This window comes from Haliotis rufescens, unplaced genomic scaffold, assembly GCF_023055435.1.
Source record: "Haliotis rufescens isolate VD_foot unplaced genomic scaffold, xgHalRufe1.0.p SCAF_13, whole genome shotgun sequence".
NCBI lineage: Eukaryota > Metazoa > Mollusca > Gastropoda > Lepetellida > Haliotidae > Haliotis > Haliotis rufescens.
This window is the reverse complement of record NW_025963813.1, coordinates 874421-899330: the sequence shown is the minus strand read 5'-3', so window position 1 is coordinate 899330 and position 24910 is coordinate 874421. Positions and strand designations below refer to the sequence as shown.

At 41.3% G+C, this 24910-nt stretch overlaps 1 protein-coding gene across 3 annotated transcripts in view; it reads left to right on the top strand.

Annotated features, from left to right (window-relative positions):
* The first annotated feature begins 630 nt into the window (after window positions 1–630).
* LOC124148650 overlaps window positions 631–24910 on the top strand; it is a 43562-nt gene continuing 19282 nt past the window's right edge. Inside the window, exons 1-13 of one of the 3 annotated variants that reach the window (XM_046519874.2) lie at window positions 631–750; window positions 2255–2381; window positions 3590–3668; window positions 4957–5010; window positions 5586–5681; window positions 6412–6491; window positions 7901–7971; window positions 8187–8321; window positions 9250–10392; window positions 11817–11977; window positions 15636–15707; window positions 22981–23083; window positions 23952–24074. In XM_046519874.2, coding sequence (XP_046375830.2) covers window positions 717–750; window positions 2255–2381; window positions 3590–3668; window positions 4957–5010; window positions 5586–5681; window positions 6412–6491; window positions 7901–7971; window positions 8187–8321; window positions 9250–10392; window positions 11817–11977; window positions 15636–15707; window positions 22981–23083; window positions 23952–24074 — 2278 coding nt within the window. In that variant the 5' untranslated portion in view covers window positions 631–716. The remainder of the gene's footprint in view (window positions 751–2254; window positions 2382–3589; window positions 3669–4956; window positions 5011–5585; window positions 5682–6411; window positions 6492–7900; window positions 7972–8186; window positions 8322–9249; window positions 10393–11816; window positions 11978–15635; window positions 15708–22980; window positions 23084–23951; window positions 24075–24910) is intronic. The other 2 variants (XM_048394057.1, XM_046519875.2) reach the window with 2 other exon arrangements.

Sequence of the window (24910 nt, the reverse complement as noted above, 5' to 3'; positions counted from 1 at the left end):
TATTCAAATAGTTAGATTTCATTTTATATTTCTTTTCTTTTTTTTCGTGTTGTATTGCTGGAATATTGCTGAAGGCGGCGTAATGAGGTAAAATGGGGTTTAACGTCGCGTCGAAGATTATAATATTGCACTTATGTAGCGACGTTCATGCACGTGTGTGTGTGGCTTCAAGAAGAAAAAAAAAATGTTTTAATTAATAAAACACCACACAGCTATTTCAAGTATTATTGAAATTGGATGGTTCATGATCAGTTCTTTCATAAAAAGTGTAGTTCAAGCCCAACAAAGAAAACATTACTTCCTTGTCTTATATAATTACTAGCAGCATTTGTTGCCAAATGTCCTTTTGTAAGCATTGATGAAATAACCAAATTACTTACATAATATATATTGAGTGACACATAAAACTCGCGTAAGTAAGACACACGTTTTTAGTGATATATTGCATTAAATAAGTCCCCATATATGGCATGAAGTTATTTTTGACCAACACGTAAGATTGCAACTATTTGCTACATTTCTTGTCCCGTTATTGGAAATGTGTTTTTCAAGTCTACAAATATAGATCTAGAAATATTTGCACTAGCAGAAGAAAATGCGAAACTAAGGCTATCCCAACCGGAAGAATGACACAGCTCAGCATTACAACGCCATCTATACTGTTTACAAACACATGATGGAAATAACATAACACCCACTGGATAAGGGGCAGTCTCATGTTATCCCAAATGAATATGTTCAAGAAGAAAGGTACGACTAATTACGGCAATATTTAAACGTTTCCTCCAGTCAACTCAAGCGATTATACGAGTCTCGTTGTTTTAACACAGTCTGAACAGTGAACGGGAAGTTGAAACATTTTCAGATTCAGAAGCATGATCGATCAGCTGACTGACTGAATCTAAGAATGACGCACGAAGTAGACCAGAGGTCAGATGGAGTTACTTGTCATTGTTCTCGATGGTTTAAGTTTTGTTTGTATATTTTTTAGGAGTTATTAATGAGCAATCTGAGCAGCTTGATAATTTAACTTCAAACGTTTAGCCTAGTTCAGTTGACCATATTTACGTTTCAGTTGTGGAAACTATAGATTAAACAGATGCATCATAAAGTTATTTGTCTACATCATCTGCACATGCCACCTGCTCACTTCTTTGTGTATGGGGAGAAGCGATAATCATGATAATACAAGGATTTACAAAAGTCAACGACTGTCACATCGTATCAATGCCATTTGTAACGTGTGTATGCAGTCCTGCGTATTCCACTTTCCAGTCACTAACCTCAACCACAGGCTCTAGTATCACTGCTCAGATAGGAATTACCACACCTGCTTATGTCTTTATGTATGGATAGTCGAAGCATATATACATGATATCTGGCCAGATATAGTCTACATAATGTCATTATCATCATTATCAAGAAGCAGTGATACAAGGATTGTGCCTGCAGTGTGATTGTCAGAGCTTGGGTTTTAGATTGTTTTTTTGCATGATTGATGAGGGTGCATGTGGTCAGCTGCCCAGTGAGACAAGTTTTTAAAAAAAACCATGGAAATGAGTCACATGACAAATCAGGTTATAGCTAAAACAGCACCTCAGCAAAATGGCACCGATTGGCGAAAACGTTACCTCGCCTCATGCGAAAACGGCACCCTATTATTTTTTACCTTTGTAAAATAAATGAAATTAAACTCACATCGTCTCTTACAAACACCAATAATAGTGAAATGTTAAAACATGTTTACATTAGAAATTAGCCCCCTGAGTCAGCTACTATCACAATGCTCGGTGGGCCGATATTGTAAACTGTGATGAACACATGATGAAGATGAAAACTGTGAACATGGTGAAGAAGTGTATATGTGTGAATGTATGTAGTTATCTGTGAACAACTGGAAAATAGGAAATAACATGTAAATACATCAAATAATATGCAACAAATAACATAAATCAGATCATGCAGATATACTACTACATAAATCGTTCTTATCGTTATTAAATATAGAGGTGCCGTTTTCGCCGGTCACATAGTTGCCGTTTTCGCCAAATGTGGTGACGTTTTCGCCAAATGCGGTGACGTTTTCGCCAGAGAAATCGGTGACGTTTTGCAGTGGTGCCGCTTTTGCCTGCACACGACAAATCCCAATATTGTGCTGAATGCTGATGCACTGTTTCAAATCAGTCTTTGTTCCACAAAAAAACCGTGTTACATGGATAGACAATATACGTGTGCCATCTTACACGGTCTTCAGGGCCCTCTCAGCAGGAAGTCATCCATGAGACCAAACTCAAACGCAACATCACCAAGGAGTTCTCTAAAGTTCTCAAAGTCCTCCAGCACAGACATACCAATGATGAAAATGAAGTTCCCATCTACAGGTTTGTTTCTTTACTATTTCAGTAAATCCATATTTGTAAACATGGATAACAAAGCCAAAGTTTATATATTTCATGTTTGTCATTGTTTGGTAAACCATTTTAACCAATTCGTATTTGAACATTGTGAAAATAAATATATATTTGTGTCAGCTAATAACATGAATAAGGCTGTGTTGACTAAATACTTTTATCAGCATAGTTATACTATAGACTTTAAAAGATTTTTCTCCAAATTTGACAAATGCTGGAAATTCCTGCAAAGAAACTAATTACAGAGGGGTATTTCTGAGAATGAATATTAAATTTCAGTTTTGTGTTGGAATGTATATTGCAATATTGCCACATTTATTGTTGTGATACAGACCTCAGTGTATTGAATTTTTTAATTTTTTTTGACGCCGCATGCACCCATAGTCCAGCTAATATGTATGGCTGCAGTCTGTGAATAATCATGTCTGGACCAGACAATCCAGTGACTGATATTATGAACAACGATCCACCCTGTCAGTGTATGATGACATGCATTATGAATCATGTAACTGAACCCGACCACCCAATCCATTTGGTCACCTCTTCCGGCAAACATAGGTTGCTGGGCATTCTGACACTACACTACAGGTTCTACACTGTAACCAGGAATGGAAACTGGCTCTCCTCCAGAGCTCCAGATAACTTTTTGAGCAACTGAGTTTCAACTCGAAGGTTTCTATTTTAATTGGGTTATTACATTTTTCATTGGGTATCCAATATTTTTTCACTCATCTTTTCATCACTCTATTGGGTTTTTCCCAAAATGAGTAAGCATTTTGAGATTTAAACAAAAAATGAAATTATGTTTTAGATGTATTCATGGTTTATAACGGTTCTAGATATAGGCTTGACTCGGAAAGTAAATTAGCTCGTAATTGTGTTTTGGAAATTAGCTCTGTTGTACGCATGCTGAAAAAGCTTCATTTTTATTTTTTACCCGTAACCATGTCATCAAGTGCTTCTACTTTGCCAAAATTTTGGATAAAAGATATGTAAACATGGTAAACAAAGTGGTTGAAAAAGCCAAATGGTCAGAACAGTTTTGCAAATATTTTGTCTCACATGGTTTAAAATATTAACATGATTGAAACACCATATCATGCTCGTTTATCATTGAAAGTGAAACGGGAAGTGTCTGTCATCGCCTCTCAGCCTCATATCTATCGTCAATGTTTCAGTGATGATGAGGCCAACTCCCTCTGCAACATCCTGGAGGCTGTGTTCCTGCATGGTCTCAAGGACTCCGTGGCCAGCAAGGTCAGTGCAGTAATTGTAGTGCTAAATGGAACTATGTTTAAAGTGAGTGAGTGAGTATGGTTTTACGCCGCTTTTAGCAATATTCCAGCAATATCACGGCAGGGGACACCAGAAATGGGCTTCACACATTGTACCCATGTCGGGAATCAAACCCAGGTCTTCGGCGTGACGAGCGAACGCTTTAACCACTAGGCTACCCGACCGCCCCACTATGTTTAAAGCTTTGGTTTGCATAATGAATTGTTTAATTGAGAGAAATGTGTATCCTGGACTGAAGAAGTCTCCTTTTTATTAAAATCAAATGCAACAAAACATGTTTAATTTGAAACATTGTTGAAAAATATTTTTGTATAATGGCTTCAAGATGTTTTTCGTGTATTCTGTACAGACCAGAGTTGGGAAAATATGCATCTCAGATATGCATGTATGTTATTCTATTTAAGTACTCCTTAAATTCATATTTGAAACAGAGACTGCTTCGAGTCTATGTGAATCCTATGAATCACCGACAGTGACTGATAGTGACAAGTGATTCAGATTTGAGCATTGTCATTATCAACAGCTGGACATTTTGCTGACACATCACCATGTCTTAATCATCATGATCTGTGTTAATCATAGCTAATTTAATCATTTTCATCATCACACCAGACAAACAAGCAATATTGTTGTTTCTATTCATGTTATTGTTGTAAACTTCTCTTTCTTTAATACATCATCATGATCATGTTGAGACTAAAATGTCTGACTTTCTTGATCACTGTTGAAATGTATCCTTTTGCTAATGTGAATGCCAATGCTTGTTTCTGCTGGACACAGAGTCCTGTTTATGTATTATACTTGTCACTGACAGACTTGCCTGGCGACAAGAAAAACCTGTTTTGAACGTGAATCATGATTTAGCTGTAATATTGCTGACTGCACTAATTCTATTTACTCTTTCTCTGATCAGCCAGTGTGATCTGACCCGTACAGATCCGGCTTAGAACATCTCTTCAGCAAGCCATGCTTGCCGTAAAAGGCGACTTTGCTTGTAGTAAGAGGCGACTAATGGGAGCGGGTGGTCAGGCTCGCTGATGGTTGATGCATGTCATCGTATTCCAATTGCATGGCTCGATGCTCATGATGTCAATCACTGGATTGTCTGGTCCAGACTCGATTATTTACAGACCACCTTTATATAGCTAGAATATTGCTGAGTGTGGCGTAAACAACAAACAAACATGATTTCTTTGTTTGAATGTAGTAAATGTTTACTGGTCATCATGGTCATCCTGTCCACTTGCAGCTGGTCAGTTACATGAACTTCTCAACACCTGCAGCAGACAGCACAGTCACCGTAGTGAGTATAGGACCAGTGGTCAGTCAGGATATATATTCAGGGATTGACTGCAATATTATTTGCATTTATCATTTATTATTTGTTTATGGAGATGTAAACTTTTATAACGATGTGATTGTGTGTAAATCCATGTAAAAATATTCACAAACAGATTTCCTTTAGATGTTTCTCCCCCCCCCCCGCAACGCCTGTTCATGTTCAATTGTAGAATTCACATTAACAGGCAGTTTACTCTCTACAGTCCAAAATTTGTACACGTTGGGATACGCTGAGGTTTTACAGAACTATCAAATCCCCAGAACTCCTATGTAACATGCTTGAAGGTGAATGAATGATCAACTTTAGGAGAGCCTCATCGGCCAGCTTTTTTAATGACTTACAAATATTTCTTGTCAACATATATCAACTCATTAACCATTGTTAACCAATCAATTCACCAATGTGCACTTCCATTTGTGACATCACAGGTTTTTGTGTACACGACAAGCCCGAGCTCCATGCAGCAAGGCATTGTTGCCTACAGAAAGCTGTAGGAGTATCCCATGCACTGCAGTGAAGTCTTTGTATATTTTCAGAACTTCTGGAACTTCGTTGTGAAGTTCACACACAAAGATGTGATCTCGCAGCTGAAGAAACTTCCACAGATCTCAACAGACATAGGACTCTGCAGGGTAATGCTGTCGTTATCTAAAAGTTGACCTACTATCTTCCTAAAAAAGGACTAATGGACCATGTATTTATTACTTAATTTGTTCACATCATCAAAGTGAGTATGCAGTGATTTTAGAATTATGATAATTCCAAAATGAATTCTTGGACATCAGGAGGCTTTGAAGCCACTGGTGGCACTACGACTGAGTCTGGAAATTCTAGCCTAGTTCTGCAAGGGTGGAAACTGGACTTTGATAGTCAGTAAACGCCTTTGCCTCGGAAGGATGCCGATATGTCATCTTCTGATGACCCTTTTTATATACAGGTTTATAACAAATTACAGATGAAAGAATGCATGCAGTGTATTGCGACACATATCACAATACAGTAAACTACGTTTATAACGAACATGCTTACAACTAACTGACGGATATAACGAACCTAGTTTTTTGTCCCGACTATTTGCTGTCGTTATGCTGTATATATGCATATAACGAACTACGGTTACAACAAACTAAAATTAGTGGTCCCTTTGAGTTAGTCATAACCGTAGTTTACTGTACCTCAATCATTATTGCAATAAATTGCAATATACAAGTCTGGTGAGTACCATCACTATTCATTATAAACATAGTCTACTGTATTTCAGTTTTCGGTATTGTATGTTGACGTCTTAGATACAAGGGTTGTGCAAGGGGTGTTATCTTCACTGGAGGGATGGGGTTTAATGTCTGTATTTGTGCGTCACAGGCGTGGGTGAGGCTGGCACTCAATGATGGGCTGATGGAGAGCTACGTCGACTCCGTGGTTGCTGATGCCAAGACCTTGCAGTAAGTAGTTGCCCACACAACCATCAGCTCTGCATGTGGTCAGGGGTACAGGTGGCTCAGTGGTCTAAGGCGCCGCGATTCACTGGGCAGAGTTGCGACCCTTGGGCACACCAGAAACCTATGATTGTGGGTTCGAATCCCGGTTCGCCCCGATTATGTTTCTAGGTTTGTGAGCACCACACCCGTGCTTGTGGGTTTCACGGAAGTTTTAAACGTCTGAGGCCTGCATCACTTCGGGCTTTCCTCCAGCATTAAGCTGACACGCCGTGATATAACTGGAATACTGTTAAAAGTGGCGTTAAACCCAACGCACTCACTACATATGGTCAAGAAAATTTGCTGGATTAAGATGTTTTCTTTGCTGATGTGTTGTTACGATTTGGGATTTTATTTATTTTTAATTATATTTTTTTTCATGAAGAAGAGTTTACTGCAAATGAAGGGAGTGCTTGTTTCCGGAGGAGAACTCCAAAACTGTTGAATATTTCTGGATAAAACTCGCAATACAGATCAGTCTAGTGGTGAACTGGTGCTTTTGATGATTTGGGACTTGAGAAATACTAAACAGCATTGTTATTTTCTTTACTGAACGGAAGGTATTCAATGGCAGTGACCCAAAAGTGGGGTAGAAGTACCCAAACTCCATTTCCTAATTGCACCAGATAGGATTAGAACTAAACTCAAAGCTTTACTAGCCCGGGTAAAGATAAAATGCCCATGCATTGTTATAACAATGGTGAAACTTGTACCAGCCTGCTTGAATTTGTACTTGCCCTGGGCTAGTATATGTCATCTGATGACTCTTGTTTCTTGTCTGTTATTTGTAATATTCAGGAAACAAGGCCATGAGTTTATCAATTTTCAAATGTAGCCTTTTCTTGCCAAATTCTTGTATTCTTGAGCATATTGTTTAAGCTTATCAGTCAGTGTCCTGAAGTTGGGACTTTACAGGACGTTTATTGATAGGGTTACCAGCATCCTGTTCGTAGATGCCAGCATTCTGTAAGTAGGGTTGCGACGGGTACTCGAGTACCCGATAACGGGTCGGGTAGCTTAGGACTAGAGTCCAATTTTCAGGACTCGAGTACCTGTTCAGGGGAGATAACTCTAATCGCCTTTCGTAACTCGTAAGTCACTTCCAAATGGACGACAAAGCGGACAAACGTTCAAATGTTTTAGGTAAGCCATGCAGGCATTTAATAAAAAACCTTAGAACAGATCAATAGATGTTTGATGTCCTTTTATTCGCAAAAGCATTACAAACAAGTGGGACAACATTGAACTACGGGTACTCGAGTCCGGTTCGGGTATTGTCTGCCGGGTACTCGAGTTCAGTTTTCGTACCCGGTCGCAACCCTATCTGTAAGTAGTGAGTTGAGTGCAAGCTGACAAGTGTGATCTGTCTGCAGGTATTTCTACAACACTACAGCCTATCTGAGGGACCATGAACATCCAGGCATTTTAAAAAGTTACCTCTCTGGTAAGCTTCTGGTCGTTGTTGCTTCAAAAAGGTAGAGCAATTTTATGCTACCTGATTGTCAATACCCAATAACAGTAGCTACTTGTGAAGAATTAGTAACAAAGTGGATGCATAATCTTACATTTAATCATTGCTATTACTTTTCACATCAATATTCATTTTTGGTATGCATGTGCAAGACATATGGTGATGTCATTTATGTTTATTCGTGTCAGGCCTGATGACCTTGACCTTCCAACTGTCCTTCAACTCAAGTGTCCTGAATGACTGGATGTCCACTCCACTCGTCTTGGCCGGATTTGTTGACTCTCAGACTCCGACCCCCATCTTCACGGTCAAGCCAGGGGCAGGTAACTGCAGACCATACTGCTGTTATTGCTTTGTTCACTTGTACCGTTAGAATCTTCCACAGGCTGTTGCAACCATTAAAAATATTTATGATAAAACATATATTTTTTACGGAAGCCTTTTAGGGTCATTTGTTTTTTATTTTTTTCGATACTATCTTGAAATTTCAAGATACCAAGTTGAAATTTCAAGACACGGAAGTTGAAATTTCAAGATAGTATCGAAAAAAACAAATGGCCCTAAAAGGCTTCCGTAATTTTTTCATGAAGTTGAATTAAGTTTTTGATTTTCATTTGAAAAAAGTTCAGAAGATAAAAATGTGTCTGACCATATAATTGCTGGTAGGTCTTTGTTGTATGACCACCTACTAACATTGGTAAGATTCTGTCATTTGAACTTGTTGACCTGGCATCAGCATCTGATCATAACATCAACCACAGGTTTTTCTACTTTTGGGTGTAATCGCTCAACTTTGACTGCCATGGCATGACGAAAGTTGGCAGAAGTAAAACCCTGTTCAGCTCCAGAGTTGCAGTTATTCATCAATCAAATTCATGTCCCAGTCATCTTAGGCCCTGCAATTCAGTGTGCAGAGTTGTGTCCCTTAGGAATGCCAGAAACCAATGGTTTCCCGGTTCCAAGTTTTTAGGTTTGTCAGCACACGTAAACGTCAGAACCCTGCATCACTTCGGGCTTTCCTCCTTCATTAGACTGACATGCTGTGATGTAACTGGAATACTGCTCAAAACAGCATTAAACCCAACTCTGCTCGCTCCCTCACTCCCTCACTCCCCCACTCCTTCACTCCCTCACTCACTCCCGTCCTCACTCACTCACTCACTCACTCACTCACTCACTCACTCACTCACTCACTCACTCACTCACTCACTCACTCACTCACTCACTCTTTTTTGGTTTTGCAATTTTCAGGAAAGAAGCCAATTTCAGAGGACAAATCCTCTTTACAGCTGCCTCCCAGGACTGCACGCTCAAAGTCACATGATCTAGATCGCCTTGGCAACTCACAGATTGTTTCCAGTCCACTTGATGGTTTGCGCACTCCACCCAACACACCGTATGACATGCAAGGTTTTACTAGGGCCGACGTGGAAGCAATTAAGAAAATGGCAATGGCATCTTCTCCATACGCTGCATCAGAGTGTTCTACATCAAGTCACATCTCCTGCCCAGATCCCAGCAATGGCAATGCCCCGAGTTTAGATCCCTCTCTCATCGAGGATCAGATTTTGCAAGAAATCATGGCACAAAATGCAGCTGATTTAAGAAACGTAAAAGATGGGACAGTATTGAGGAAATCAGCAGAAAAAGAAGCCTTTGAAAGATCTCCAAAGACTGAAAGAAAACCAAATGCAAATGATGTTCAAAAATCTCCAAAAGTCAAACGAAAAACAGATGAAGATTGTGTAAAGGATGTTGAAAACAGTGTTCCAGCAGCCCCAACTGAAGAACTAATGTCATCAGAAACCACAAACGTTGATCTTAATTCAAAAAGCTGTGATACTCTTGTAGGAGAAAGTGAGGAGCCGTGTGATACGGATCAAGATGGTCAAACTGATGGAGCTGTTTCTGAGCTAACAATTCCTCAACCGGATGTGCTCGATATTTATGCTCAAGCAAATTCCTCCACAGAAAAACTACCTCCATTGAGAGCGAGTTCTGAGTTACCTCCCCTTCACCACTTCACGCAACCGGCGAGTCCAAGCAGACGAAAGAGTGGGCCAGTAGAACCAGTGCTTTCGTCTGTGGTTGCCAGTGAGATTGTTACGGCTCCTGTCACGGAAAGACGGAGGTCATCATTGTCAGCTATTCAGGAACTGATCTCGAAGAATGCTGGACGCTCGGTACCATCGAGCTCTGGTGTTCATGTGTATGATCCTGCAACCGGCGCCAATGTGCCCATGGAACTGGCAGGAAGTCCAAGAACGTATGGGAACAGGCTGAGTGACATGACAGGGTGGTCCTCCGAGTTTGAACACAGTGGGGAATATTTATCAGAAAGGAACTTGGCACGGTTTGAAGCTTCCACAGAAGAAATCTCACGACGTAAAAAAAGTAAGACACTTCGGTAAATAGTTCTACTTTTAGTGATCTTTATTTCTAAATTTGAATTCTGTTGAATGAGGTATTTTTGAGGAGGTGTCGGGGAGGGAAATGTGCGATGTGCATGACCTTGTATCCATTATCATGATTATCATGACTATCCACCATGAAATAACTTGATGTCCACTGGTCATTGATGCTCTTGTTTAAGTTTTACATGTATAATTGGATACAAGAAGATGCAGATGGGCAAGCACTTTAACCTGTTAAAAATTAAAAAAGTAGTCTAACTCAAGTCTAGAATGATTTGGTAAGTCTAGATTGCCTCAGCTGTAGGCTGAAACTGGGGATTGTTCTGGGCTCCATTTTGATTTTTATATTTTATTTTGAAGATGTATATATCATGATATATGTAAATTTTTAAAAGATATCTCTATTACTGGGACAAAATGTCTTTCTATCATGTCTATGTAACCTGTTCTTCATGCATATGACCATGATGACTGTCATAGGCATTGAGGGAAACATCTGATATGCTGTCTTGATCCATACACTCAAAACCCTGTGAAAAAAAGTGCTTATATTTGCATGCATCAGTTTATGTGCTGTAAAATGCATGTCATTAAAGGTTCAATTTCCTAAGACCCCCTGCACAGTTCTTATCCACTGTTGTCAATACAAAGCGAATTTATTTTTTGGGAAAGATGTCCCACGGTAGACAGATGTTGTTTGGACGGGTGATATTTGGATATGTGCAGTGTCAATAAATAAATGCCTAACATAAAACTGCAATCATGGCTATCCTGTACAATGAATATTACCATGATTACTGTATAAAAACACACTTTTGTATGTTTGTTCCCGTCTGTAACCCTCCCTTTGGCTTCATGAACCCAAAACAAAATATGTTGAGAGTAAATTTCTTTCATCATGTTCATCATGTTCATAAACTGGCGCTTGCTATAAAATGTTAAATATATTTAGTGAACAAATATTGAAAACTCTCAACGTCACTGGGCTTATTCAAAGACATTGTGTGTAGAGATGATAAATCCCTGAGAGGAGCTTGTGTACCAACAATGACCCCAGCAACCCTGTTGGTATGCTGCCGTCACAGGACATTGTTTCGACGGTATATATTGCAACAAAATTTCACAAATAACATCATTGGGTATTGTGACATGTTTGTAAACATTGTGGTGCTGAATTCTAAAGGTAGGGGCTAATTGCTTGTGATATCATCAACCAGGGGATGTGTTTATTAACAGACCACCCTGATATAGCTGGAATATGTGGAATTCACTTTTGAAAAATATGAGCTTGTGTCAAAAGCAGGACACTAAGTGCGGTGTATGTAACCTCCTCCTCTTCTTCCATAGTGAACCATGCCATGCCATGCCAATGAAATCCACTGTAGAAAAAGTTTTTGTTGACAGCTGAGAGTTTCCGAACCCTGTTGAAGAACTATGCCCCTTCAAGCTCCCAGTCCCCCGGCCCCTCTCTGGACCAGGTGATACAGAACCTGCCCATCTCCTCCGTGTCAGAGCTCGACTCTGTGGATGGTGAGGAGCCTCCAAGGAGGGTCATGAAGACACAGGTGAGATGTCAGATAGTGGGAGGGGGTCATAAAGACACAGGTGAGATGTCAGATAGTGGGAGGGGGTCATGAAGACACAGGTGAGATGTCAGATAGTGGGAGGGGGTCATGAAGACACAGGTGAGATGTCAGATAGTGGGAGGGGGTCATGAAGACACAGGTGAGATGTCAGATAGTGGGAGGGGGGCATGAAGACACAGGTGAGATGTCAGATAGTGGGAGGGGGTCATGAAGACACAGGTGAGATGTCAGATAGCAGGAGGGGGGCATGAAGACACAGGTGAGATGACAGATAGTGGGAGGGGGTCATGAAGACACAGGTGAGATGTCAGATAGTGGGAGGGGGTCATGAAGACACAGGTGAGATGTCAGATAGTGGGAGGGGGTCATGAAGACACAGGTGAGATGTCAGATAGTGGAAGGGGGTCATGAAGACACAGGTGAGATAACAGATAGTGGGAGGGGGTCATGAAGACACAGGTGAGATGTCAGATAGTGGGAGGGGGTCATGAAGACACAGGTGAGATGTCAGATAGTGGGAGGGGGTCATGAAGACACAGGTGAGATGTCAGATAGTGGGAGGGGGTCATGAAGACACAGGTGAGATGTCAGATAGTGGGAGGGGGTCATGAAGACACAGGTGAGATGTCAGATAGTGGGAGGGGGTCATAAAGACACAGGTGAGATGTCAGACAGTGGTAGGGTCATGAAGACACAGGTGAGATGTCAGATAGTGGGAGGGGGTCATGAAGACACAGGTGAGATGTCAGATAGTGGGAGGGGGTCATGAAGACACAGGTGAGATGTCAGATAGTGGGAGGGTGTCATGAAGACACAGGTGAGATGTCAGATAGTGGGAAGGGGTCATGAAGACACAGGTGAGATGTCAGATAGTGGGAGGGGGTCATGAAGACACAGGTGAGATGTCAGATAGTGGGAGGGGGTCATGAAGACACAGGTGAGATGTCAGATAGCAGGAGGGGTCCTGAAGACACAGGTGAGATGTCAGTAGGAGGGGGTCATGAAGACACAGGTGAGATGTCAGTGGGAGGGGGTATGGGTATGAAGACACAGGTGAGATGTCAGAGGAAGGGGGTCATGAAGACACAGGTGAGATGTCAGAGGAAGGGGGTCATGAAGACACAGGTGAGATGTCAGAGGAAGGGGGTCATGAAGACACAGGTGAGATGTCAGATAGTGGGAGGGGGTCATGAAGACACAAGTGAGATGTCAGATAGTGGGAGGGAGTCATGAAGACACAGGTGAGATGTCAGATAGTGGGAGGGGTCATGAAGACACAGGTGAGATGTCAGATAGTAGGAGGGGTCATAAAGACACAGGTGAGATGTCAGTGGGAGGGGGTCATGAAGACACAGGTTAGATGTCAGATAGTGGGAGGGGTCATGAAGACACAGGTGAGATGTCAGATAGTAGGAGGGGTCATGAAGACACAGGTGAGATGTCAGATAGTGCGAGGGTCATGAAGACACGGGTGAGATGTCAGATAGTGGGAAGGGGTCATGAAGACACAGGTGAGATGTCAGATAGTGGGAGGGGGTCATGAAGACACAGGTGAGATGTCAGATAGTGCGAGGGTCATGAAGACACGGGTGAGATGTCAGATAGTGCGAGGGTCATGAAGACACAGGTGAGATGTCAGATAGTGGGAGGGGGTCATGAAGACACAGGTGAGATGTCAGATAGTGGGAGGGGGTCATGAAGACACAGGTGAGATGTCAGATAGTGGGAGGGGGTCATGAAGATACAGGTGAGATGTCAGATAGTAGGAGGGGTCATAAAGACACAGGTGAGATGTCAGTGGGAGGGGGTCATGAAGACACAGGTTAGATGTCAGATAGTGGGAGGGGTCATGAAGACACAGGTGAGATGTCAGATAGTAGGAGGGGGTCATGAAGACACAGGTGAGATTTCAGATAGTGCGAGGGTCATGAAGAAACGGGTGAGATGTCAGATAGTGGGAGGGGGTCATGAAGACAGGTGAGATGTCAGATGGTGGGAGGGGGTCATGAATACACAGGTGAGATGTCAGATAGTGGGAGGGGTCATGAAGACACAGGTGAGATGTCAGATAGTAGGAGGGGTCATGAAGACACAGGTGAGATGTCAGATAGTGCGAGGGTCATGAAGACACGGGTGAGATGTCAGATAGTGGGAAGGGGTCATGAAGACACAGGTGAGATGTCAGATAGTGGGAGGGGGTCATGAAGACACAGGTGAGATGTCAGATAGTGCGAGGGTCATGAAGACACGGGTGAGATGTCAGATAGTGCGAGGGTCATGAAGACACAGGTGAGATGTCAGATAGTGGGAGGGGGTCATGAAGACACAGGTGAGATGTCAGATAGTGGGAGGGGGTCATGAAGACACAGGTGAGATGTCAGATAGTGGGAGGGGGTCATGAAGATACAGGTGAGATGTCAGATAGTAGGAGGGGTCATAAAGACACAGGTGAGATGTCAGTGGGAGGGGGTCATGAAGACACAGGTTAGATGTCAGATAGTGGGAGGGGTCATGAAGACACAGGTGAGATGTCAGATAGTAGGAGGGGGTCATGAAGACACAGGTGAGATGTCAGATAGTGGGAGGGTCATGAAGACACGGGTGAGATGTCAGATAGTGGGAGGGAGTCATGAAGACACAGGTGAGATGTCAGATAGTGGGAGAGGGTCATGAAGACACAGGTGAGATGTCAGATAGTAGGAGGGGTCATGAAGACACAGGTGAGATGTCAGATAGTAGGAGGGGGTCATGAAGACACAGGTGAGATGTCAGATAGTGCGAGGGTCATGAAGACACGGGTGAGATGTCAGATAGTGGGAGGGGGTCATGAAGACACAGGTGAGATGTCAGTGGGAGGGGGTCATGAAGACACAGGTGAGATGACAGATAGTGGGAGTGGGACATGAAGACACTAGTGACACATCATATACTTGGCGGGAGTGATGAAGACACGGGTGAGATGGAAAATTGTGTATCAGTATATCATGTTGGCATACTCTGGAAGAGGTGAGAGCACAAAGCAATGACACGGTTATCTCCCTTCCACCCTTATGTGTATAAGTTGGCTGCTGAGGAACTTTAAGATGGTGTATGATGGTTTTAACAGAGTTCAGAGTATCCTGTCCTGCTTATATTAGCATCAGCAACAGGTGGTTATGAATGGTGCTTTATCATGTTTGTTATGCCAATGTTAGGTGATCAAGCATGTACACTAAACAGCATATTGTAATATAAGTATATTGTATGAAAAGATTCTTAATCAATAACTCTTTTGGTTTGTGGTTTCAGTGTGATTTGACATAATTGTTTCTCACCACTAAACCACAGAATTACTATAACGTTTTGTTTTCATCACATATCTGTCTCATGGTTGAGTTAAGCTGTGTTTTCCCTGTCATTTGTAAACATGGTGACTGTTGCTTCTATAACCAATGAACTGACACCTTCAGGTTAGCTCTCTAATGCTATTGGGGTTCATGTGGTTCTGAATCGTTATACTAGTGCTTTTTGAGATTGTCTGTATTGATTTTTGATCAAATTTTTAATTGTTTGTAACAATGTTTCAGGGCTTCTTCTTGCCCCTGAAATGTTCATGTATTGTCCTCAAACTGTAGAATGTGATAACTTTGAATTTCAGTCCAGCGAAGATCCCGAGGACCACGATTTTGAAATAGTTGAATGTGGGCGTGTGTCTTTGTTGGACACTGCAGTGAGTGTAGATATTGTGTGGTGTCGGTGTACTACGTTCTTACTAACCTATCAGTTCAATTGTGTGCCCGTTGAAGAGTCCTTCACAGCATGTGGTTTCCTCTTGTGGTTTCTGTCACATTGATGTTTAAGACAATTTCATCAAGATGGGAATGCTTGGTCAGCCTCACCTACATCCTCAGGGGTGTACAGGGTATTTGAGGGGAAAGCTGCATGCCTATTGGCATGTGTAGGTAGAAACTAATGAAAAACATTTGCACCCTCATGGGAAGATCCAGGATTTTAAATAATGGCGGGGGGGGCCATTTGTAACTTCAGTGTGTCCCACACCATTCCTAAATTCCTCAACAGAGAGTTTGATGTCACTGCCCTCAACATGCAGGTTTTGTAGTCTTGCAGTCTCTTCTTTTCGCAAACCCCAACACAAACAAGCAAAAAGTGATATTCATTTTCTCTATATTCAGAATGATATATTTTACAAATTCTTCTGTATAACTTATGGGAATTGCAATGGAACTGAGCTGATCCTTGGCGAAACATATTTACTTAAAAAGAATTAATATAAGGCTCCTCAAAGAAAGATGTTTTAGAACCACCGTGCAAGTTTTGTTCACGACCTCCTACATTTCAATCGTATCATAAAATCTGTTATAAAACTATCAATAGACTGTATTTGCTGTTTTCCCCAAATTTCCCCAAAACCTCCCCTATACAAAAAATTTATGTTGTATGCTTTCCACAGGGTTTTTTGTCCTATACTCCCCCCAGAGCCCCACCTCTGGATCTGCCATTGATTGCTATGATGCCTATTTGATGGATGGATGTATTTCTTTCCTTGAAATGATCAATGATAAATTATTATGTTTGGCGCACATGGAAGACTCTGGGTATTGATGATTTGGAAATATGTGATACATCCTTTCCATTTCTTATTTTCCTATCTGCTAATCCTGGTTGTCTTGCTTCTATGCTTCTTATTGCTGACACTTGCGTATTAGACTGATAGGTTTTGGCGTCATCTTTTGTTTGCTGATACAAAATTGAGCTGTGCATGAAGACTGATTTTACTCCATTTTCTGGCAAAATTCCAATCATATCACATCAGTGGATACCAGTTCTCTTCACATATTGTACCCATGCGTTCATTCAAAGAGTTGCTTGTGTGAATTTGCAGCCAGAACCTGATGCTGTGATGTGGGTCCGAATCCTGGTTCACCCCAATTATGTTTTTTGGGGCCGCCTCCATGGTCTATGATGGTCTCGTGGGAGAGCGGAAGGCCCGGGGTTCAATCTCCCTCCGCGTCATACCTAAAGAGGGGCGGTCGGATAGCCTAGTGGTTAAAGCGTTCGCTCGTCACGCCAAAGACCCGGGTTCGAATCCTGACATGGGTACAATGTGTGAAGCCCATTTGTGGTGTCCCCTGCCGTGATATTGCTGGAATATTGCTAAAAGCGGCGTAAAACCAAACTCACTCACTCACTCATACCTAAAGGCGTAAAACAAATGGTACTTGTTGTTACCCTGCCTGGCACTCGGCATTAAGGGGCTAAAACAAGGACTGGTCGGCTCGTAGTCAGTATATTGTGTCTGAGTGGGGTATTCATGTTAAACTGTGGCATAGTATCTCAGTGAGCTAGCACTATAAATCGGCATCAGTCTGGACTAGTACAAGCAGCCACACACACACATACATGCACGTCACGATATAAGTGCAATAATCTTGGACGCAACGTTAAACCCCATTTCACCTCACCTCACCTCACCTATGTTTCTAGATTTGTCAGCACCATACAATTGTTATTGGGTTTCACTAAAGTGGTAAACGTCTGAGACCTGCTTCAAGTCAGGCCGTCCTCCCACATTAAGCAGACACGTCATGATATACAATGTAACTGGAATACTGTTCAAAGTGGCATTAAAACCATCTCACTTGTTAGAATTTTGGCAATTTTTGTGTGTGCAGTACCAGAAGTATTGTCATTGATAACAGGAGAAAGCTAACTTCTTTAACATGTTTGAGTTTCATTTTCGAAGTTGGTATGAAGAATTGTTGTAAAGAAGTTGTACATCAATATAACTAGCTCCCTTTGTCAAGAGAAAGCTGCATCTCATTTAAGACAGTTATACAAAAATGTTCTTGTTTCTCAAAAACAGTGAATACTGACTAGCATTAGAAACTAATATTTTAAGTCCACTGGTCCTTGTGATGATAACATATAACAAAACCCTTGAAAAGGGCAAATTTCTACTAGTTCTCAGGATACCTTAACGATAGGGCAGTTTGGCAAGGACTTGTGCCAGTTTGTGCTGCTGACTGGGTGGAGCAGGGGTGTGTGCAAAAAGTTGGAATCTGGTCCAAAAATGAAATTTGACTTGAAATAGGTGTTTATTTAATAAATGTATAAAACTGTAAATATTAGTGAAGGGGCAATTTAACATGATTAAGGGTCAGGTAGTTCAGGAAAAGGAGTATTTTGTTTAAAAAGCCTTACATTTGTCCACGTCCTGGGGGTTGTTTTCTCATTTTTGTATCATGTGCATGCAACGGGATGTTATTAGTTTCAGTAGATTAGCCATAGTATGTGTTTTGTTTGTATTCTATGTGTATGGACTGGTTCAGTGTGCGCATATTCCACTCTTGATTGTTCATGTGGCTGTCTATGTCTGCCTTCCTTTCATTATTCTATTTCATGATGAATTGTTTGTTGTAACTGCTGAACTGTGATCCTCTTGCTTTCCTCCCTCAGTGCAGACTTAGAGCTGAGACTGTCTTTACTCCCATACTTTCACATAAACGTTGGATACTCTCATGCTAAGATGTCTTTACTCCCATACTTTCACATAAACGTTGGATACCCTCATGCTAAGATGTCTTTACTCCCATACTTTCACATAAACGTTGGATACCCTCATGCTAAGATGTCTTTACTCCCATACTTTCACATAAACGTTGGATACCCTCATGCTAAGATGTCTTTACTCCCATACTTTCACATAAACGTTTGATACTCTCATGCTAAGATGTCTTTACTCCCATACTTTCACATACACGTTTGATACTCTCATGCTAAGATGTCTTTACTCCCATACTTTCACATAAACGTTTGATACTCTCATGCTAAGATGTCTTTACTCCCATACTTTCACATAAATGTTTGATACTCTCATGCTAAGATGTCTTTACTCCCATACTTTAACATAAACGTTTGATACTCTCATGCTAAGATGTCTTTATGGAAAGGGGAGCTGGAATCTGTCTGCTAGATCCTCACATACTGGCTAGATACTCTGTTTGTCTGCTGGAAACACATATACTGGCTAGACAAACTGTTTGTCTGCTGGATACACACATACTGGCTAGATAATCTGTTTGTCTGCTGGATACACACATACCGGCTAGATAATCTGTTTGTCTGCTAGATACACACATACTGGCTAGACAATCTATTTGTCTGCTAGATACACACATACTAGCTAGACAATCTGTTTGTCTGCTGGATCCTCACATACTGGCTAAAAACTGTTTGTCTGCTAGATACACACATACTGGCTAGACAATCTGTTTGTCTGCTGGATACACACATACTGGCTAGACAATCTGTTTGTCTGCTGGATCCTCACATACTGGCTAGATAAACTGTTTGTCTGCTAGATACACACATACTGGCTAGATAATCTGTTTGTCTGCTGGATCCTCACATACTGGCTAGATAAACTGTTTGTCTGCTGGAGACACACATACTGGCTAGATAATCTGTTTGTCTGCTGGATACACACCTACTGGCTAGATAATCTGTTTGTCTGCTGGATACACACATACTGGCTAGATAATCTGTTTGTCTGCTGGATACACACATACTGGCTAGATAATCTGTCTCCTGGATACACACATACTGGCTAGATAATCTGTTTGTCTGCTGGAGACACACATACTGGCTAGATAATCTGTTTGTCTGCTGGATCCTCACATACTGGCTAGATAAACTGTTTGTCTGCTGGAGACACACATACTGGCTAGATAATCTGTTTGTCTGCTGGATACACACCTACTGGCTAGATAATCTGTTTGTCTGCTGGATACACACATACTGGCTAGATAATCTGTTTGTCTGCTGGATACACACATACTGGCTAGATAATCTGTCTCCTGGATACACACATACTGGCTAGATAATCTGTTTGTCTGCTGGAGACACACATACTGGCTAGATAATCTGTTTGTCTGCTGGATCCTCACATACTAGCTAGATAATCTGTTTGTCTGCTGGAGACACACATACTGGCTAGATAATCTGTTTGTCTGCTAGATACACACATACTGGCTAGATAATCTGTTTGTCTGCTGGATCCTCACATCCTGGCTAGATAATCTGTTTGTCTGCTAGATACACACATACTGGCTAGATAATCTGTTTGTCTGCTAGATACACACATACTGGCTAGACAATCTGTTTGTCTGCTGGATACACACATACTGGCTAGATAATCTGTTTGTCTGCTGGATCCTCACATACTAGCTAGATAATCTGTTTGTCTGCTGGAGACACACATACTGGCTAGATAATCTGTTTGTCTGCTAGATACACACATACTGGCTAGATAATCTGTTTGTCTGCTGGATCCTCACATCCTGGCTAGATAATCTGTTTGTCTGCTAGATACACACATACTGGCTAGATAATCTGTTTGTCTGCTAGATACACACATACTGGCTAGACAATCTGTTTGTCTGCTGGATACACACATACTGGCTAGATAATCTGTTTGTCTGCTGGATCCTCACATACTGGCTAGATAATCTGTTTGTCTGCTAGAGACACACATACTGGCTAGACAATCTGTTTGTCTGCTAGATACACACTGGCTAGACAATCTATTTGTCTCCTGGATACACACATACTGGCTAGATAATCTGTTTGTCTGCTAGATACACACATACTGGCTAGACAATCTGTTTGTCTGCTGGAAACACACATACTGGCTAGACAATCTGTTTGTCTGCTAGATACACACATACTGGCTAGACAATGTGTTTGTCTGCTGGATACACACATACTGGCTAGATAATCTGTTTGTCTGGTAGATACAAATAAAATACTGGCTAGATAATCTGTTTGTCTGCTGGATACACACATACTGGCTAGACAATCTGTTTGTCTGCTAGATACACACATACTGGCTAGACAATCTGTTTGTCTGCTAGATATACACATACTGGCTAGATAATCTGTTTGTCTGCTAGATACACACATACTGGCTAGACAATCTGTCTGCTAGATACACACATACTGGCTAGACAATCTGTTTGTCTGCTAGATACACACATACTGGCTAGATAATCTTTTTGTCTGCTAGATACACACATACTGGCTAGACAATCTGTTTGTCTGCTAGATACACACATACTGGCTAGACAATCTGTTTGTCTGCTAGATACACACATACTGGCTAGATAATCTGTTTGTCTGCTAGATACACACATACTGGCTAGACAATCTGTCTGCTAGATACACACATACTGGCTAGACAATCTGTTTGTCTGCTGGATACACACATACTGGCTAGATAATCTTTTTGTCTGCTAGATACACACATACTGGCTAGACAATCTGTTTGTCTGCTGGAAACACACATACTAGCTAGACAATCTGTTTGTCTGCTGGAAACACACATACTGGCTAGACAATCTGTTTGTCTGCTGGATACACACATACTGGCTAGATAATCTGTTTGTCTGCTAGATACACACATACTGGCTAGATAATCTGTTTGTCTGCTGGAAACACACATACTAGCTAGACAATCTGTTTGTCTGATAGATACACACATACTGGCTAGACAATCTGTTTGTCTACTGGATACACACATACTGGCTAGATAATCTGTTTGTCTGCTGGATACACACATACTGGCTAGATAATCTGTTTGTCTGCTGGATACACACATACTGGCTAGACAATCTGTTTGTCTGCTGGAAACACACATACTGGCTAGATAATCTGTTTGTCTGCTGGATACACACATACTAGCTAGACAATCTGTTTGTCTGCTGGATACACACATACTGGCTAGACAATCTGTTTGTCTGCTGGATACACACATACTGGCTAGATAATCTGTTTGTCTGCTGGATACACACATACTAGCTAGACAATCTGTTTGTCTGCTGTATACACACATACTGGCTAGATAATCTGTTTGTCTGCTGGAGACACACATATATTGGCTAGACAATGAAGACATTTAGGAAATGATACCGATATGTGGTATGTCTGTTTGTTGCCTACTAATTTCATTGCTTTAAAAGCTTGTAATAATAGAGAGTAGATAATACAGAGATTGTAGAAAAGATGCACAGAGGAATATTTTTCAACATTTCTAAATATGTTTTCTAGAATGTGAAAGGTGTATTGTGACCGTAGCTTGAAAGTTGCAGATTCAGCCACAGGCAATATCTTGTTTGTGTTTATCATGTCCATTACGTAGCAGTTGAACAAATGTTTCTATCAGCTATAAAACTACTCATTGACTACTCATTTTCATTTGACAAGACAAGCTACTATTCATGCTATTAGCCTGATTGATCCAAACACTATTGCATGAATTTATCATGCTTCTTTTTGTACTATTTTATATGACGCATGCTGCTTAATTAACCCAAAAGGTTTTTTGTATGTTGCCTTGTTTTAATTATATTTTCAATTTTTAAAATCTTGTTATGCTGGTGGCCGGTTTAGTTATTAAGGTGACAGACGTACAGCAGGTTACTGTGTAATGAATCATGAACAGAACCCAGTTATGAACTGCACCAAAATTCTTGGAAAGTTAAACTTCTCATTCAGCTTTGTCCATTTCACAGTCAACAGCACCGGCAATTTAGCCAGCCCTTTCACACTTGATATTATCAATCTGCCATATAACTGCCACATGTGTTTGACATGAGTACCACGATTATATATACTTAGATCATGCACAAACTATATGTAACACTTGCTAACAAACTGAAGGATGTGTAATGGTATTAGATATTTGAAATATGTACACAGTAAACTATGTTAAGGAACCGCATATCACTAACTGACCGATATAACCGTTAAAACTTATTTTTTAGTCCCACTATTTTTTTTATGGTATATATGCTGTATATATGCTTATATGCTTATAAGAAACTACGGTTATTACGAACTAAAATTAGTGGTCCCTTTGAGTTTGTTGTAACTTTAGTTTACTGTATGTAACAGACTAAAGTATAATGTTTGTGTTGGTATTTCAGAACCCCAACTCCCGTCTGACCCATTTCAAGGAGATTGCCGTGGAGAAGGGGCTGGACTCCCAGAACTACCAGTGTAAAGGATGTTCACGACCAGTCGGACTCAGTAAGTCCATGTCGGCACATCAGTCAGGGACTTGGATTTGCCACGTGGATTTGAACAGTAGAAAACCTAGAAACATAATCATTGTGAATCTAGGATTCAAACTCAGAATCATAGGTTTCTGGCATTCCTGTTTGATTCATGAACTGCTGCATCTCGCACAACTGGGCCACATCTCCTGATAAGAATAACACCTAATTCTCTGATATCAGTGCAAGCTGATGCTTCTTGTAGTTACTGTACACGTGTTGCGTCCATGTATTGCCAGTGTCGTAGGTTGTCTTATATGGGAACATGGTGCTTATATAATTTATATGTGTTATGCTTCTGTCATGTATATTGTCATACTTAATGAAACATAGTGTTTATGTCATGCATGTGGTCATACTTAGGGAACAGGGTGCTTATGTCATGCACATGGTCATGCTTAGGGAACATGGTGCTTATGTCATATATGTCGTGCTTATGTCATGTATGTGCTCATACTTAGGGAACATGGTGCCTATGCCATATATGTCGTGCTTATGTCATGTATGTGCTCACACTTAGGGAACATGGTGCTTATGCCATATATGTCGTGCTTATGTCATGTATGTGCTCACACTTAGGGAACATGGTGCTTATGCCATATATGTCGTGCTTATGTCATATATGTGATCGTACTTAGGGAACATGGTGCTTATGTCATATATGTGATCGTACTTAGGGAACATGATACATATTTTATGTATATGGTCTTATATGGGAACAAGGTGCTAATGTCATACAAATGGTCATGCTTAGGAAACTGAGAAAAGGTATTTTGTTAGCCAGGTTTTTTTTCCAAGACATTTCCAGGCACCTCAAGAAGAATGGTTGATATGTGTTGCAGTTTACGGCAACCCCCGAGTGTGTTCCTTTGATGGTGGCTACTACTGTTTTGAGTGCCATGAGAACGACGAGTACTACATCCCAGCACACATCATCTTCAACTGGGACTTCCGCAAACAGAAAGGTAAAACAAGTCCGAGATTCATCTGCCATGTCTACCTTCAAAGAAAGTGAAAACTGAAACAATACTTCAGTGTCCACACTTTGCCATGACTGAATCCACTATGCTACAAGAGATGACCTGTCTCTCTCGAAGTGCAGTATCCAAGTTGAGCCAGGATAGATGACCTCTGTCTTTCTCTTTGTCGCAGTGTCCCGGTTGAGACAGGATAGATGACCTCTGTGTTTCTCTTTGTTGCAGTGTCCCAGTTGAGCCAGGATAGATGACCTCTGTCTTTCTCTTTGTCGCAGAGTCCCAGTTGAGCCAGGATAGATGACCTCTGTGTTTCTCTTTGTTGCAGTGTCCCAGTTGAGCCAGGATAGATGACCTCTGTGTTTCTCTTTGTCGCAGTGTCCCAGTTGAGCCAGGATAGATGACCTCTGTGTTTCTCTTTGTTGCAGTGTCCCAGTTAAGCCAGGATAGATGACCTCTGTGTTTCTCTTTGTTGCAGTGTCCCAGTTGAGCCAGGATAGATGACCTCTGTGTTTCTCTTTGTCGCAGTGTCCCAGTTGATTCAGGATAGATGCCCTGTCTTTCTCTTTGTCGCAGTGTCCCAGTTGAGCCAGGATAGATGACATCTGTGTTTCTCTTTGTCGCAGTGTCCCAGTTGAGCCAGGATAGATGACCTCTGTCTTTCTCTTTGTCGCAGTGTCCCAGTTGAGCCAGGATAGATGACCTCTGTGTTTCTCTTTGTCGCAGTGTCCCAGTTGAGCCAGGATAGATGACCTCTGTGTTTCTCTTTGTCGCAGTGTCCCAGTTGAGCCAGGATAGATGACCTCTGTGTTTCTCTTTGTCGCAGT